General features: G+C 44.3%; 1 protein-coding gene across 3 annotated transcripts in view; it reads left to right on the top strand.

Annotated features, from left to right (window-relative positions):
• The first annotated feature begins 2,860 nt into the window (after positions 1-2,860).
• The window catches only part of PWP1 (PWP1 homolog, endonuclein), a 37,384-nt gene continuing 21,764 nt past the window's right edge, over positions 2,861-18,480 (top strand). The window contains exons 1-6 of one of the 3 annotated variants that reach the window (XM_050926649.1): positions 2,861-3,046; positions 3,266-3,324; positions 6,663-6,850; positions 8,517-8,602; positions 15,908-16,004; positions 16,639-16,749. In XM_050926649.1, coding sequence (XP_050782606.1) covers positions 2,870-3,046; positions 3,266-3,324; positions 6,663-6,850; positions 8,517-8,602; positions 15,908-16,004; positions 16,639-16,749 — 718 coding nt within the window. In that variant the 5' untranslated portion in view covers positions 2,861-2,869. Of the gene's footprint in view, positions 3,047-3,265; positions 3,325-4,212; positions 4,310-6,662; positions 6,851-8,516; positions 8,603-15,907; positions 16,005-16,638; positions 16,750-18,480 lie in introns of those variants that run through there. The other 2 variants (XM_050926656.1, XM_050926667.1) reach the window with 2 other exon arrangements.

Below are 18,480 nucleotides of genomic sequence, written 5' to 3'. Positions count from 1 at the left end.
ACGTGGACAAGGCTTACTTTATTTTTTAATGAAAGCTAAGAGAACAAGATAGTAACTTCCGAGAAGTGCTGGTGTGGTGTATGAGTATGGACTGTACTGGCTGTGTCCGAGCCCTACTGTAAAGTGCCAGGGGTAACTGCATAAATGATGATGTTCTATGCATCAAAGAACTGGAGTCTATTCCTGAAATACTGAACATTTAAAGGAACTAGTATTGAACAATACACAAAAGTGATGGAGATAACCGCTACTGAGCCAAACCCTGATCCTATCAGCTTCCATGGTGAAGAGCAGCCAGAGTTAGGCCCTACAATTGCTTTGATGAGTAGAGGACACCCCTCAGGCAGTTGTGCTGCCCTCAGACAACCACCCAACACCATTCTTCTTCCTGGCTCAGTCCCACATCCCACTACCCTCTCCCCATCATGTGGGGATTAAATGATGTCCTGGAGGCTCTGTGTTTACATAGAGCTTTCCTGTGTCTCAGCAGAAGAGCATCATGTGACCAAGTGGCATAGGGGAGAAATACTTTTTGCAGCAGGGAGGGAGGAGGTTCAGTAAAGTGACTAGTAATATAAAGTACAGCAGAACACCAGGATGGAAATTACATGTTACATTGCAATTACCCCAGAGGCCCCAGTTAGGCTTGGGGCCTCATTATGCTAGTACTTTACAAATACAAGATGAGACACAACAAATGGATGCAGCAAACAAGGCATGGGAGATGCCAGAAGCTCATTACAAAGTACTGTATTTTGATAGATATTAATGTACTTCCTTCTCACTCCAGCACCACAGAAGGCTCACAATACAAAACGGAAAATGCCCCACAGCACTGTCTGCTTGACATGTGGCTAAAGTACTGTAGTCATGCTGTCTGCCAAGTTTAAATTTTGCTGTCAAACACTTGTTTTATTATGTGAACTATTCCTTACCTTAACCTCATTTAAACATTTTCCGATACTTGTAGTTCCCATTTAACCTCTGAAACAAAAGTTTAAGTGATGCAAATAGCAATGATTTCTGCCTGTTAAAAAGCAGACCATAATCCTACTTGTTACAAAGGACATTTCCCCATCCTGTGAGGATTTAGTTAGATATGGTGTGTAAAATACCAGCATTCAGAAGTGGGAAAGGAAAAAAATTCCTCTGAGCTAGTTATACAATTATGGAGTTTTATTTCCTGCACCATCCTCTGAAGCATCTGATACAGGCCACTGTACAGATCCAGTGTGTTAATTTCTGTTCCTGTGGAAGGATTTTTAGAGAGGACATACCTTGAAGACACCTTCATTATTTACTGACCATAGTGTAATGTACTTTGTGATGTTCAAAGAGAGAAGATAACATGGTACCTTCCAAAGCAGTTTATAACCTAGATCAGACATAGGCAGTATCGTCCAGACACATACAATGATACATAAGCTGATCTTTTTATTTTAAAGCAATGCTAGATGGTGGTTTTTGTTTTTTATGTTTATTTGTTTATCCCCCAATTTTGGTGGATTGGTGTTGAAAAGCTCCAGAACAAAAGTGTGAGAAGTCCAAAGACATAAGGAGGCCAAAGTGATGAACTTCCCTGCAGGGTATGAATGGGGAGCTGTAGTTCAGTGCAGAAGGTAAGGGATTTGAAGAGGTGAGTGATCTGATCACAGTGACTAGTGAGGGAGATGATTTTAGAAACTGCCTTTTTGCTAGTAGCCTGGAATGGGCTGAGCTGAGATGCCAGGAGGAGCTGGATGCAGCAGCCTGTTATGGTGGAAGATGCTAATATCATCAAGTGGGGTTTTGATCTATAGACAATAGCAGACCTGGTTAGAGCTGAAACCTGTTTTAAGCACCCTTCTTACAGGGTAAATAGAAGGTGCAATTAAGTGTGTGACATAGCTGGAGATGATAGAAGCTACTACCAAAAGCAATAGGACCATATGGCAAAGCCTGATCAGAAGCAAAGCCACGTGTGGGTTCCCTGATCACAAACCCTGAAGCTAGGCGGTAGTTTGGCAAGCTGTGTTATGAGAAGCAGACTGGAAGAAACACAGCTCTGTGTGTGGCCGTTAAGAAGCAGAGGGACAGAACTCCTAGGTGTACAGGACTGGCTGGAAAAGTCTTGGAAACTGTGAGCAAGGAAACTGCCTGCTGCAGCTTGCTCCTACTGCATTCAGAGAAACAGGACTTTGTGTACATGCTTTGTAAATAGGATTGTGCTTGTATCATGCATTTCTCCTCCCCGGGGAAATGAACTAGCAAGACCCTGAATACAGACGCCCCCCAACTTACACAATTGTTCTGTTCCCGAAAGCCTTGCATAACTCTAATTTTGTGTAAGTCAGAAATATATATCCATATGTTACACAAAAATTTCTGCAACTTGAAAAATCCTATTTCTGGAACTTTTCCCCTAAGTGCAAATTTGCGTAAGTCGGGTCCTGCGTAACCCAGGGAGCGTCTGTACTAGTTAACTGCTACTGCTCCAGCCCAAAGGCCACAGTGCCAAGAGCCAGCCCCACACAGCTCTCAGCCTGGTGCTTTCCACTAGCACCATGACCCCGGCCCCCAGCAGTAAAGAGAACAAATGCAGCTCCCGCTACTCCCACAGTCCTGGCTCCTCCCCCCTGTAACTTCCCAACCCCTTGGTCCCGCCCCCACGCTGGTCCCTGGCTCACCCCTTGGCCCCGCCTACTTACTCCCAGCCCCGCCCTTTCCCTTCCCTCTGGCCCCGCCCAATCGCTCCCTGCCAGTGGCTGAGTTCGCACCTCCTCCTGCTGGAGCGGGGTCTCTGGTCCCCTCCCGGCGCTTAGTGATGACGTCACGCAGGCCTTCTCGCCCTCTTCCTGCTGCGGTGGTGTCAGTATGAGCTTACGTCATCATGAAGACGACAGTTTGTGGGGCGGCGGTAGTAGGCGCGTGGCGCGTGTCAGAGTTGTGCGCACGTGCTGGGGCTGGAGCCGGAGCCGGAGTCGGAGCCGGAGCCATAGGCATGAGCTGCCCGGTGACTTGCGCCGCCTGGGTGCGCAGGGGGGTTGCCAGGGAAACGCCCGACAAGGTGAGAACCCCCGAGCCGGGGAAAGCGCCTCTTCACTCCTCCCCCCCTCCCGCGCGGGGCCCCCTGGGGCAGGGCCACGGTCCGTCACCGCGATGCGCGGGGCTGTGCGGACTCGTCCGGGACTGAGGGGGGCAGCGGGACGGGAGCGGGGCCGGCCGGGAGGGGGGAGCGGGGCCGGCGCTCCCCGGCCGCTCGATCTCAGCGCGTTTCCTCTTCTAGGTGCGGCTCAGCGCGGAGGAGCTGAAGCGGCTCATCGGGGAGGCCGCGGAGACGCTGCGGTGAGTGTCCGCCTCCGAGCACGCAGATTCCTCCGTGTGCTCCGGGGCAGGGCCTGCCCTACCAGGCAGTGGCGGATCAGGGTGCCCGGGATACGTTTCGCTGCGCAGCCGCACGGGCCCGCTGCCGTCCACGCTGAAACCCCCCTGGCCTAGGGGTGCTTTACTCCGGGCTGGTTGGGGAAAAGGGACTGGCGCCCAGGGGCTGCCCTAAGTGGTTGGGGCTCGACCCTGCCCGCTGGCAGTGAGGACTCAGGCAAAACCCATTGAGTTCTGGCAGCCTTCCAGCACCTGCCCGTAAGTCTCCTTGAGCAACAAACGCATTGTCCCATAGTTCATTGGGAAAGAATCCCAGAGTATCTCAGCACAACAGCAGCAGGATGTGCTCCCCCCAGACATACATGGTGAGATCTGGGTGTCAGTCACCCAGTTTAACTGTGTAGTATAGGCATGGCCTTGAGCAGGCAGTGTGTTGTGTGAGTTATGACTCTGGGAAGTGAGATTACTCATCTGTACTTGTTCACTGGTAAGGAGTGTTGTCAGCTCTCCCAATAACACAAGTCTCTCAACTTTCATGTTAAAAAAGAGTGAGTTTCTAGCCCTGCTGATTGTGGAGCAAAGCTTGAAAATGTGACCCCCATAAAGGCTCAAACAGAAGACAAATACAAAGAATCTCATCCTCTTTTTTTAATGACATGATTTTTAAATCCATCTCTTAATTTTTGGCTGTCTTAATGTTTGGAATTGCCAATACTGCAGACCTGAAAAAAAGTTTATGTTAAATAAAGAATATCTATATATATATATATATATTCACTGAGAAATAGCTCAAGAATCATTTTACCTAGGTGGAAGATAACAGTGTTTATTTGTTAGAAATGATCTGGTCCCCAATCCCAATGGGGCTCTGCAATGGTGCAGTGGTCGGCCAGGACAGATCTGATTGCAGTGTCGGGGCCTGAGCACCCTGAATTCCGTGTGCATTCAGGTGAATATTGTCAGCTGATCTCATAACTCGATAACCTGATCTCAGCTTTCATTGTTTAAAAGTCTACTCTTTTCTTTACAAAGAGAGCTTTCAAAATATTAAGCAATTACTTAGTATTTTGGTATGGTAAGTTCTAACGGCTGTCCCTAAAAATCACAAATGTTATTTCTGAATTTTTGGTTTTTTTTTTTAGAAGCTTAACCTTTAATGGTTGCCTTTTTACTGACGAAGTGGGTATTCACCCACGAAAGCTCATGCTCCATAACGTCTGTTAGTCTATAAGGTGCCACAGGATTCTTTGCTGCTTTTACAGATCCAGACTAACACGGCTACCCCTCTGATCATTGACTTTATAATTCTACTGCTATTACCAGTTGCTTTGCACATATAACTGTAAACTCCATACAACCTTTTCTTATGGATTCTTTCCCCCATTCCCGTTTGAAAAATATGCAGTGCAAGGTTTGAGAAGCCCTTGTTAAAATTCAGTGTGGAAGCTTAGAGAATCACATCTAACAAAAAAAAATGTTACGACCTCTTCATACCATCTTGTACTTTGTAGCATTCATTAGTACTCCAGTCATTTTATTCTGTACAAAGATCACAAGTCAGATTTAAATTTAGAATATTTAATGATCCTGCTACCAATTTTTACTCTTCTTATGGGTTAAATGTCTTATGAAGGGCAAGTGTTGTTTTATAAAACAAGTGACAAAAATAGCTCTTCAGCAAGCTCTTTCAAAACTGAAAGACCTTTGCATTAGATATAATTCTCTTATAGACACAAGATTGTGTTCTACCCTTGATCTTTGTGCATTGATGTCAGTGGGAGTTCTGAATGCAGGCGTAGCAAATATGCCCACTTGGGAGCAGTCTCTTGTGGAGTTCTCTCCAGTGTTAGCAGTTGGGTGTCCTCCTGCAAAGTGATGGATTAAAAATAAAAATTCAAGAATTGTTACATTGCTCAACCTGCTGCTGTTCAGGCTTCTATATTTTATATGTTGGCAGAATCTGAATCATTGCCTCAGGAAAGGAAGCTTTGTGGAAGTTTAGGGTATTTGGGATAGGTTTTTTTTCCTGTAGCGGATGTGGTGTGAAGCAGGTAAATCTGCTACAGATACTTAACTAATGAAGCACGTGCTTCTTTTGGAAGGAAGCAAAAAGAATTATTGGAGCCACTGGAGTCTTTCAAAGAGCGGGTGGGGGTTGTCACATCAGGTAGGAAGACATTTTTAGCATGTGCATTTTGGGTGGATGAATGAGGGGATGAGATTTTGGTGTTGGGGATATCTGAGAGGTTACTGTAAAGAAAACAGATGATAATGAAGGCATAAATGAGAATTTCAGCTTATGTGATATTGAGGGAAGATCAGATCTTCAAATGTGATGGAAGAAAGAGCAAGATTTGGATATAGTCTAGGGCAGAGGTTCTCAGACTGTGGTCCATGAGCTCCATTCAGGTGATCCATGGATAGTTCTCTCTACGGTGCACGCCTGGGTGGCCGCACCGAGAGAATGGAGGGCCACCCACCTAATTAGTGGAGCTGCACAGGCCCTCCTCCCCAGCCTCAGCCCTGTGGCTGCTGTAATGGGGGAGAGAATCCCCTCCTTCCCAGCCCCAGCTCGGGAGCTACCATGGTGGGGGAGAGAGGGAGACGGAGACACACACACACACCCCTTCCTAACCCCAGCTTGAGGGCTGCTGCGGTAGGGGAGAGAGGGCACATCCATCACATTAGAAAGGTAAGACTGCTGATATTAAAATATGAGTTGTGTGCTTTTATTTCTAGAACAAAAAAAGTTAATTATTAAGGGTTTTTTATATAGTGCTTTTATCCAAAGCGCATTACAAAGTAACATTACAAACAGCATTTGGAAAGATTATTAAATGAAAATTGCTGAGGGTCTCAGCAGACCAAGTGAGCCGCGAAAAAAAGAAGTTTGAGAACCACTGGTCTAGGGTTGTGTGGAGAAGAAAGAGGAGGAATCAAAGATCCAGCACCCCTATGTGTAAGACGGAGGATGATAGTGGTGTCACAGTATTGGAAAGGGTAAATGAAGAGGGGTTGGGGCACTCAGCTTTAGCCATTTAAAATGATTGTATTCTGCCAGGAAGGCATTCTAGAGAAAATATTGGTAGGCTGAAATGCAGGTCTGGCTAAGAAGAGACAGGGAACAAGTGGAAAAATAGATTTCAGAGTCATTGGCATAGAAGCAATAGTTGAAATCCTGTGAGCAGGTAAGTTAATATTCCAATGCCTCATTACCAGTCCCACGAGCAATTTAGTGAAAATGTCCCAAACTTTTAACCCACTCACACCGATCACTCAGTGAGTGTTTTTTCCTTATACAGAGAAGAAGCAGATGGGAGTGATGAAGAAGAACATGGACAGGCAGCAGAAGACATCATGGGTGTTGCTAGTGGTGAGACAGTTGAGCCTCCTCAAGAAGATGAGGACCAGGAAGAAGACACTGAAAAGCTGAATGATGATGAGCTGGCAGAGTATGGTTTGGATAAATATGATGAAGAGGAGAATACAGGTAATATCAGTCTTTCTCCTATCAAAAGTGCAGTGTAAATGAAGAACCATGTGTTTCTCTTTTAAGTTAGGTTAGGTTAATGCACTTATCATGAGACTGTCATGTAGCTTTACAGGTTTCCTCAACAAGTGTCTTTATATTCGAGGTTTGAAAGGCCCACTTGCCTAGATTCAAATACAAGTTCAGAGTAAATTGAATGGGGCTAAGGAATGGAGTAGCTGGAGCTATTGGTCCTTTCCCTGAGGGAAGGGAACAAGGCAGAGAGCTGTGTTGGTAAGACTGTAGCTCTCTTAAGATATGTCTACGCAGCCCATGGCAGCAAGCCTCCCAACCTGGGTCAACAGACTCAGTCTGGCAAGGCTCATGCTATTGTTTTAAAAGTAGCTGTGTAGACAGTGCTTTGAAATTGTGGCTCTGGCTGGAGCTCGGGCTCTGATGCCTAGGGAGCGGGGTGGGTTTCAGAGCCCAAGCCACAACTTCAGAGCACTCTCTATACAACTATTTTTAGAGTGCTAGTGTGAGCCCCGCTACTCCATGTCTGTTGACCAGGCTGAGAAGCTGGCTGCTGCAGGCTATGTAGACATACCTTGATTTGGAACAGCAGCTCCCCTTACTGCAGTTCCGGTACAGAGCAGCTGCAATGTCTTTGAGTGTGTTTCTTCCAACAATGCAAATTTACTAGGGAGTTTCTGTTGTTTAGATTTGGAACCTGTACTTCTGTCTAGTTCATTCTTAAGTTTTTGAAACAATGTGCTGCTCTTGTATTGAAAGGAAGGCTTAATTATAGCTACAGGTGCAGGAGTTTCTAGTCTGATAGCTCTATCACAAGCATGGAAAAAAGAGTTGTGTTTTCTCATATATTCAGTGATCACAACTCCATTTATCCAGGGGTGGCCAACTTGAGCCTGAGAAGGAGCCAGAATTTACCAGTGTACATTGCCAAAGAGCCACAGTAATATGTCAGCAGACCCCCCACATCATCTCATCTCACCCCCCTGCTCCCAGCACCTCCCACCTACTGGCAGCCCTGATGATCAGCACCAACTCCTCCCTCCCTGCACCTCTCAATCAGCTGTTTCCTGGTGTGGAGGAGACTGGGGAAGGGGGGAGCGAGGACATGTCAGGCTCAGGGGAGGGGCTGGGAAGGGATGGAGTGGGGCAGGGCCTGTGGCAGAGCTGGGGGTTGTGCAGTGAGTACCCCCACCCCCCGGCACATTGGAAAGTTGTCGCCTGTAGCTCCAGCCCTGGAGTTGGTGCCTGTACAAGGAGCTACATATTATCTTCTGAAGAGCTGCATGTGGCTCCAGAGCCACAGGTTGGCCACCTCTGATTTATTCCTTTTTAAAAACAAAATCTTTTCTCCCCTTCCTCTGAAAAAAGCCACTGTTGTGCTTTAACTAATAAATGATATGTTTTGTCCAAATATTTTTGTTGCCTTATTGGCTTGAGAAGGGAAGTGTCTGCCACTAACTGGACTATCATTTTATTTTTTTTGTATATAAAATACATACAGAAGAAATATTTAAGTGCATATGTAATATAAATTCTCCTTCTCCCCAGTCACTTGCCAAAAGTTCACTATTGTGCAGTTTTCTATTTGATATTTTTGTTTGATATTTAGTGCCCCATAATTGTTGTTAATTGTGATATACTGAAATTCTCATAGATGCTGTGAGCCTGGGAGACACCTTAGCCGGTCTTACGGTGTATGGGAGTAATGAATGTGATCCTTACGTCACTATTAAAGATACTGTAAGTATTACAAAAAAATAAAAAATCTTGTACTGTGTTTCAAGGTTTAGGCATCTTAAATAGCATAAACTAAATATTACATACAATTTTCAAAAGTGCCTATGGGACTTAGGCTCCTAGATGCCTAAGGCCATGCCAACACGACAGATTTTGGTTAACACAAATTACATTTTCACAAAGCCCCCCAAATTATGATAATGCTTGTGTGTGTGTATACTTGGCTGCTTGCATCAGCGCTGTGCATACTGAACAGGAGTGCTTGTGTCGATGCGAAGCGTGGTGTACCAGGCTTTGCAATCCCAATGTGCTGCTGTCCAGCGCAATGCCTTCTGGGAAGTTTTTGCAGTGTGTACAGTAGTGAGATAAAATGACTTGCCCAGAGATCTCTGGAAACTGGGGGTCATGCATACGAGCAATGTAATAACCTGAATGGTCTTATGCCAATATGGAACTTCCTTCATCCATATGTAATAATTTTTGCATCTTTTTAAAAATTCCACAAACCTGCCTAGCACTTTTTGCTGTCTGTCATCTCTGACAGAAGCAGTAAGCCTGCACTGCTCTGCACTGATCTCAGGAACATTGCAAATACAGGATACATGATTCTCCCATGTTGTCAGATGCTACCGGTGTGGTGCTCTGATCTCTTCAATGTTGGTATCACTCAGCTGCGTGCGTGTGTTCCCTCTGTGTGCTGTCCCAGCTCTGCGCAGATAGCTGACACAGCAGATCTCGAGAAAACCCCCAATGACCACAGAGTCCAGTAATGTACGAAGGCACGTTGGCCAGGTTTATTGTCAAACGAAGCACAATGATAGTTCCCCTAGATTGTTACTCTAGTACAAGGCATACTACTAATATGTGCCCCCTGGCAATGGACTCAGCTCAGTCAGTGGTGGGACTTTCCACTGCCCCCTCGGCTGGACAAAGACACCGCCCCAGAGATGCATTCTTATACACAGATACAAACAAGTTACACATCACTCCTGACGTATTGAGGTGCAACCCCTCCACGTAGCCAGGTACAACCCCTCTACGTAGTAAGGTGCCGCCTCTCACCTTGTACATGTTGGTTCGAACAAAACAACTCTATCCATCATATTACCCTTTTGCCCCTGTCGTTGGGATGGGTCAGTCTGTTCCTTGTTGTCTGTGCGGAATGTTCAGTATTAGTGTGTCCTGGTACTTTGTTTATGCTTCAATACGCTATGTGGATATATGTTTATGCAACATCAGCCTTTTTCTTGCCAGCTTCTGTGAGCAGGGCCTGCCTCTGGCTCACAGCTTAACTTTGCTTTATGTTGGCAAAGTTTTGACCATTACTTTAGTTCAGGCCTCAGGCGTCATACCGGGCCTCTGATACCAAGGTTTATATCTTAGGGCCTCCTCTTACTACATCCCGTATTTACAGACCCATAGGAAGAACCACAGTGATGGGGGATATAACTGTTTCTTTGAGGACATATTGTTAAGGACATAGCAAAAAACAGCTCAGGGTTGTTGATGGTGTTCACAGAGCAGCTGCAGACTCCAGAGCCCCACTTCTGGGCCTGGGAAACAAGCACTGACTGGTGGGATAACATCATAATGCAGGTTTGGTATGGCGAGCGGTGTCTGCAGAACTTTTAGACATGAAAGGTGACGTTCCGGATCTGCATCCGATGCTCAGCCCAGCCTTCCAGCACATGGACACCAAAATGAGAACTGCACTGATAGTTGAAAAACAAATGGTGATCACACTCTTGAAGCTTGCAATACCAGATTGCTACCAATCAGTGTAAAATCATTTTGGAATTGGAAAATCCATGGTAGGGGCCATTGTCATGCAAGTGTGTAGGACCCTTAATTGTCTGCTTTATTCAGGACTGTGATTCTTGGCAATATGCAATACATAGTGGATATCTCTGCAGTAATGGAGTTCTTTAATTGCCATGGGGCAATAGGATGCTTCACCAGTATCAATGTGGGCTGATCAGGGAAGGTGCATGAGGCTCATATCTTTAAGAACACAGGACTGTTTAGAAAGCAGCAAGCAGGAATATTCTTTTCCAACAGTGGATTATCATTGGTGATATTGAAATACTGTAGAGATCCTGAGGGACCCAGCCTACTCTTTTTTCTTTCTGGCTTATGAGGCCGTATAGTGGCTAACTCAACAGCACTGAGGAAAGATTCAGCTAACACCTCAGCAGGTGCAGAATGACAATTGACTGTGCTTGTGGTAGACTGAAGAGATGCTCTCAGTGTTTACTCACAAGACTGGATCTTAGTGAGAAAATCATCTCAATGGTTGTAGCTGCCTGCTGTGATATCTTCCCTGGTACTCTTCTTTCTCCTCTTCATCAGGATCAGGCATTCCATGGATGTAGAGGGGGCATCCTTCAAGGCTGCAACAGCAGCAGCTACCAATAAAACAGACAGATGTATCATTGGATTTACAGCCACAGTGGAAAGTGTGGGATAAGTTTCAGAATTTCCTTCCCTTATTTTCATAAATCTTTTTAATAAGACATGCTTATTGGCACTTCAGCTTTGGAGAGCCTCTGCACAGCACTGCTCTTTTGCCCCAGCCGTAGTGGGTATGGCCTGCCAGGAGCGAGGATGGGAATGGAGGAGGGCATTAAGATTTTTTTGGTTGCGTGAAACAATATTTTGGTCCTTATTTCCATGAGTATAGGTCAGTGGCATTGAAGATTGGCAGTGGTGATTTTAGCTGATATCTCACTCCTGAAGGTAACAGAGGCACAGAGTACAACTGCAGCTGGCAACCTGTATCTGCCTGGGCTCGTTTGCCACTAACTTGTTGACTGCAATGGTGCCAGGCAAGCTCATCACGGAATGGCATCAGAGAGTGTCCAATCGCAGAGGAAGAAATAAGGCTGCTGCTCTAGAAACCTTTGGAAGTGGATTGCAGAGGGCCTCCATAAAAGTTTTATTGAGATTGTTCAGGAAGATACAAGTGACATCCCTGTAGACCAGGGGTAGGCAACCTATGGCACATCTGCCGAAGGCAGCATGCGAGCTGATTTTCAGTGGCACTCACACTGCCCGGGTCCTGGCCACCGGTCCAGGGGGCTCTGCATTTTAATTTAATTTTGAATGAAGCTGCTTAAACATTTTGAAAACCTTTACTTTACATACAAGAATAGTTTAGTTATATATTATAGACTTATAGAAAGAGACCTTCTAAAAGCGTTAAAATGTATGACTGGCACGCAAAATCTGAATTTAGAGTGAATAAATGAAGACTCAGCACACCACTTCTGAAAGGTTGCCGACCCCTGCATTAAACACAAATTAAAGGGGATAGACCGGAGAATTGCACCGTCACCAGGAAAAGGCAGGTCCACATGATTGGGGACTCCTTGCTGGGAAGAATAAGACAGGCCTGTAACCAGAGCTGATCCAGAGAACAGAAGGGTGTGCTGTCTACCGGGTGCTAAGATACGGGATGTGGACCTGAGGCTGAAGAGGATCCTAATGGGAGCGGGAAAGAATCCACTGATTGTCCTTCATGTGGGAACAAGTGATACCGCTAGATTCTCACAGGAACATATCAAGGGAGACTATGCCAGGCTGGGGAAGACGCTTAAGGAAATGGAGGTTCAGGTGATCTTCAGTGGGATTGTGCCTGTTCCTAGAGAAGGGCAACAAAGGTGTGACAAGATTGTGATGATCAACAGATGGCTCAGGCAGTGGTGTTATAAGGAGGGCTTTGGGATGTACAGACACTGGGAGGCATTCATGGACAGAAGACTGTTCTCTCGGGATGGACTTCACCTGAGAGGGAGGGAAATAAACTTCTAGGATGGAGGCTGGCACAACTGATTGAGAGAGCTTTAAACTAGGAATTGGGGGGAGATGGTTGGGAGATGTCCAGGTAATCTCCATGCCAGATTTTAATATTGAGGGGGAAGCAAATGAAGTAAGAAAGGACACAGCTCTGGGTAGGAGAATAGGCATACAGAGGAAGACAAGTGTAGATACCATTCTAATAGGTGATGCTGGTGGTAGAATGTCTGGGCCTAATTGGGTAAAGAGTGTGAGCAAAGCCAGACAGCAAGAATTAAGATGTTTGTACACCAATGCGAGGAGCCTAGGTAACAAAATGGAGGAACTAGAGTTACTGTTGCAGGAAGTGAAACTAGACTTTATAGGGATAGCAGAAACATGGTGGAATAGTAGTCATGACTGGAGTACAGGTATTGAAGGGTATGTGCTGTTTAGAAAGGACAGAAATAAAGGCGAAGATGGTGGAGTAGCATTGTATATCAATGATGAGGTAGACAGTAAAGAAATAAGAAGGGATGGAATAGATAAGACAGTCTGGGCAAAAAATCACATTGGGGAAGAAAGCTACTTAGAGCCTCCCCTGAGATAATGCGTGGGGTGTGCTACAGACCGCCAGGATCCGATTTGAATGTAGATAGAGTCCTTTTTAATGAAGAAAATATTAATGGGAATTGTGTGATCATGAGAGACTTTAACTTCTCAGATATAGACTGGAGGACAAGTGCTAGTAATAGTAATAGGGCTCAGATGTTCCTAGAAGCAACAGCTAATGGATTTCTTCTCCAAGTAGTTGCTGAACCAACAAGAAGGGATGCCATTTTAGATTTGGTTTTGGTGAGTAGTGAGGACCTCATAGAAGAAATGGTTGTAGGAGACAACATTGGTTCAAGCGATCATGAGCTAATTCAGTTTAAACTAAATGGGAGGATAAACAAAAATAGATCTGTGACTAGGGTTTTTTATTTCAAAAGGGCTAATTTTAAAAAATAAAGGAAATTAGTTAGGGAAGTGGATTGGACTGAAGAACTTGGGGATCTAAAGGTGGAGGAGGCCTGGAATTACTTCAAGTCAAAGTTGCAGAAAGTATCAGAAGCCTGTATCCCAAGAAAGGGGAAAAAATTTATAGGCAGGAGTTGTAGACCAAGCTGGATGAGCAGGCATCTCAGAGAGGGGATTAAGAAAAAGCAGAAAGCCTATGAGGAGTGGAAGATGGGAGTGATCACCAAGGAAAGCTACCTTATTGAGGTCAGAACATGTAGGGATAAAGTGAGACAGGCCAAAAGCCATGCAGAGTTTGAGGAATTAAAACCAATAGTAAAAGGTTCTATAGCCATATACATAAGAAGAAAACCAAGAAAGAAGAAGTGGGACCGCTAAACACAGAGGATGGAGTGGAGGTTAAGGATAATCTAGGCATGGCCCAACATCTAAACAAATACTTTACCTCAGTCTTTAATGAGGAGTTTACGGTTAATGGTAGGATGACAAATGGGAATGAGGATATGGAGGTAGGTCTTACCACATCTGAGGTAGAAGCCAAACTCTAACAGCTTAATGGGACTAAATCAGGGAGCCCAGATAATCTTCATCCAAGAATATTAAAGAAACTGGCACATGAAATTGCAAGCCCATTAGCAAGAGTTTTTAATGAATCTGTAAGCTCAGGGATTATACTGTACGACTGGAGAATTGCTAACATAGTTTCTATCTTTAAGAAAGGGGAAAAAATGTGATCCGGGCAACTACAAGCTTGTTAGCTTGACATCTGTAGTATGCAATGTCTTGGAAAAAAAATTTGAAAGAGAAAGTAGTTAGGGACATTGAGGTCAGTGGTAATTGGGATAAAATACAACCTGGTTTTACAAAAGGTAGATCGTGCCAAATCAACCTGATCTCCTTCTCAAAGAAGGTAACAGATTTTTTAGACAGAGGAAACGCAGTAGATCTAATTTACCTCGATTTCAGTAAGACATTTGACACGGTTCTACATGGGGAATTATTAGCTAAATTGGAAAAGATGAGGATCAACATGAAAATTGAAAGGTGGATAAGGAACTGGTTAAAGGGGAGACTACAACGGGTTATACTGAAAGGTGAACTGTCAGGCTGGAGGGATGTTACTAGTGGAGTTCCTCAGGGACCGGTTTTGGGACCAATCTTATTTAATCTTTTTATTACTGACCTTGGCACAAAAAATGGGAATGTGCTAATAAAGTTTGCAGATGACACAAAGCTGGGAGGTATTGCTAACACAGAGAAGGACTGGGATATCCTACAGGAAGATCTGGATGATCTTGTAAACTGGAGTAATAGGATGAAATTTAGTAGTGAAAAATGCAAGGTTATGCATTTAGGATTTAATAACAAGAACTATTGATATAAGCTAGGGACACATCAGTTGGAAGTAACAGAGGAGAAGGTCCTCGAAGTATTGGTTTGATCACAGGATGACTATGAGCCGCTAATGTGATTTAGCCGTGAAAAAAGCTAATGTGGTCTTGGGATGCATCAGGCGAGGTACTTCCAGTAGAGATAAAGAGGTGTTAGTACAAGGCACTGGTGAGACCTCATCTGGAATACTGTGTGCAGTTCTGGTCTCCCATGTTTAAGAAGGATGAATTCAAACTGGAACAGTACAGAGAAGGGCTACTAGAATGATCAGAGGAATGGAAAACCTGTCTTATGAAAGGAGACTTGAGAGCTTGGCTTGTTTAGCCTAACCAAAAGAAGGCTAAGGGGAGATATGCTTGCTCTCTCTAAATATATCAGAGGGATAAATACCAGGGAGGGAAAGAAATTATTTAAGCTCAGTACCAATGTGTACACAAGAACAAATGGATATAAACTGACCATCAGGAAGTTTAGACTTGAAATTAGACGAAGGTTTCTAACCATCAGAGGAGTGAAGTTCTGGAACAGCCTTCCAAGGTGAGTAGTGGGGGCAAAAGACATATCTGGCTTCAAGACTAAGCTTGATAAGTCTGTGGAGAGGATGGTATAATGGGGTAGCCTAATTTCGGCAATTAATTGGTCTTTGACTATTAGCAGTAAATAGCCCAATGGCTTGTGATGGGATGTTAGATAGGGTGGGATCTGAGTTATTACAGAATTCTTTCCTGGGTGTCTGGCTGGTGAGTCTTGCCCACATGCCCAGGATTTAGCTGATCGCCATATTTGAGGTCGGGAAGGAATTTTCCTCCAGGGCAGATTGGCAGAGGCCCTGGAGGTTTTTCGCCTTCCTCTGCAGCATGGGGCATGGGTCATTTGCTGGAAGATTCCCTGCATCTTGAAGTCTTTAAACCATGATTTGAGGACTTCAGTGGCTCAGACACAGGTTTGATACAGGAGTGGGTGGGTGAGATTCTGTGGCCTGCGTTGTGCAGGAGGTCACTAGATGATCATAATGGTCCCTTCTGACCTTAAAGTCTGTGATTCTATGAATTAATATTCTGTGCTTCAGAAAATTTCTATTTTTTTTAACTCCTTAAGTTCTCTCTTTTCCTTGGCCCTTAGGAACAATATGAGCAAGAAGATTTTTTGATTAAGCCCAGTGACAATTTGATCATTTGTGGAAGAGTTGATAAGGACCACTGCAGTCTAGAGGTTCACCGTGAGTAAACTATATTTGGTCATAAAAGCAGGCCTAGAAAATACTGCTTATCCAGTCTGATCCCTGTGGCTTTGCAGGACTGCTCCCTCTGTTGTTCTCCATTTATCCTGGCTTTTGAATAGATGTTGGCATCTGGCACAACTATATTTCTTGCGCTCTTAACTCTGTAACAAACGCTAATGAACCCTGACCTATATAAATATACTGAGAATCTGTACAGTGAAACATCAGCCTGTCAATAATACTCTATCATTCTTATTTTATAAATACACATAAGCAGCAAGTGTCTCTTATATACCAGATGTTTTAAAATAGTCTCACAAACACAAATGAAGATGATGTAGCGTGTGCAAGGCATAAACTGAATCAGTCTGTATTTGATGTAGATAAGTAAGTCATTCTGCGGTCTGTTGAATTTGTCACCTAAAGTAAATGTTCTGTGGTGCCTAACATCATATAGAGAGGCTGTGGCTCTCTGCTAGAAACTGACAATATCATAAATGTAGCTTCCAGACATTATCTCTACACTGAGAATATTAATATTTGCTCCATCTGGCTGTATGGGAATGCACTACGTAGAGTGTCTTATTTTTCTCTCCACTGACATAAGTGTTTTTCAAATTCTCTCTTTCAGTTTATAATCATGAAGAGGACTCATTTTATGTACACCATGATATCCTCTTACCTGCATACCCTCTAAGTGTGGAGTGGCTTAATTTTGATCCTAATCCTGATGAATCTCCAGGTAATAAATGTCTTTAGGGTGCCAAAAGGGATCATAGCTGTCTAACAATAGCAATCTTTGAATGTGAACTGCATAATTAACTTAAAATGCCGTGACTAAATAATGGTCTCCTGCAGCAATATTAATACAGAAGCAAAGCCAAGACATGAGAGGAAAAATTAAACATGGTGGTGAATGTAACAGGGTGCTCACCTCCGCCCAGAATATTCAAATATTCTTCAAGAAGAAGTGGAAACTCTTTGATGTGGCAGAGGACATAGACATTTGGAGTATGTGAGCTGGGTTAGGGGTTGTTATAAAATTGGATGGGTGGGGTTCTGTGGCCTGCCTTGTGCAGGAGATCAGACTAGATGATCATATTGGTCCCTTCTGACCTATGAGTCTATGAGTCTATGAGTGCCTCCTACTGGCAGGGTGTGATACTGCAATCTTTATCCCACTCATGGCACCCCCTGTAGGTTGCCTACCTTAAAAGACAGGTCTTCAGTGGCTCAGCCTTGCAGCCAAGTCATACAGTTGAAAAATGAACCCCTTCTGGGGTAGCAAGTAGTTAACCAAACTATCTCCTCTCACTAGGGTCTTCAGCCCTGTTTCTGGGCCTTTAAATGTGGCCCTCGGCTCAGCCTTCTGAAGGAGCCTTGTCCCCCTCTTGGGCTTAGGCCCCTTTGCCAATGGGGGAACCTTGGCCTGCCCACTACTCCAGGTTTCAGTCTAGGAGTCCTATAAACAGCAGTCACATACTGCTTCCTTCACTTAGTTGCTACTTCATTCCCTGGGGCTCTTTCTACTAGTCACTTTACCTTCGCCCATTACCTTAGGGTTAAAGTTCTCAGGTATTTTCTCTCTCCCAGTCCAGTAAATGGAGCCCATCAAGCTCCTTTCTCCAAAGAGGAGCACCCTTCCTCATCTCTCTGGTCCCAGCCAGGAACTGACCTGCTAAGATCCTGCATCTCCTTTTATCTGAGCCTGCTAGGTTCTTGATTGGCTGCTTTCTTTTGGTTTTTCTAGGGCAGCCTTGAGGACCCACCTTCACTGCTCCTTCCTGGAGCAGGGTGTAGTAGGACCTCTGCCTCCAGCAGGGGGCCACAAAGGGCTGGGTGCAGCCCATCACAATGAACAATTTTATTTATTTATTTTATTTATTTATTTTAGAGCTGTAAATGCTTTCATATATATCTGCTGGGTTCTTTTAGTAATGTCATTATACCAAATGACTAAACTAAAACACCAGTACTAATACCAATGACAAACCAAATCTACTAGGCAGGCTAATGGAAAACTTTTCTTTAGACTTGTTGTTTGCAGATGTGTTTGGGCATGTCTTCTCTGAACAAAACCAACAGAGTCAATCAAATTTATTTTAAACTAACACACTAAAAATTATATTTTATAATTTTGGAGGCTGTACATATTTTTCTTTGCATTTTTATCATTAATTGTGCTAAAGGGAGGGTACATACATAAAGTTGGCTCTGAGTGTAATTGTATGACAGGATTGCTTGTGATGGTAAGAGGCAGGGCTCAACAGCCCTGGGGTTCACTTCTGGTTTATGTTCTATGTTCTTAAAGCTCATGCTTCAAGGTTTCAGTCAGCCACTGCTCATGGCAGAGTCATGAAGGGATTTTTCGCCCCCAATGTGTTCTGGAAGGTTTAGGGTTTTTTTTTTTTTTAAATCTTTTTTCTTCTGAAGCCTCAGATGACCGTGGCTAAAGAAGGGACATTACATGGTC

The sequence above is a fragment of the Gopherus flavomarginatus genome, chromosome 1 (assembly GCF_025201925.1).
Source record: "Gopherus flavomarginatus isolate rGopFla2 chromosome 1, rGopFla2.mat.asm, whole genome shotgun sequence".
Lineage (NCBI taxonomy): Eukaryota > Metazoa > Chordata > Testudines > Testudinidae > Gopherus > Gopherus flavomarginatus.
The sequence above is the reverse complement of the archived record's forward strand: the minus strand, read 5'-3'. Positions and strand labels throughout refer to the sequence as shown.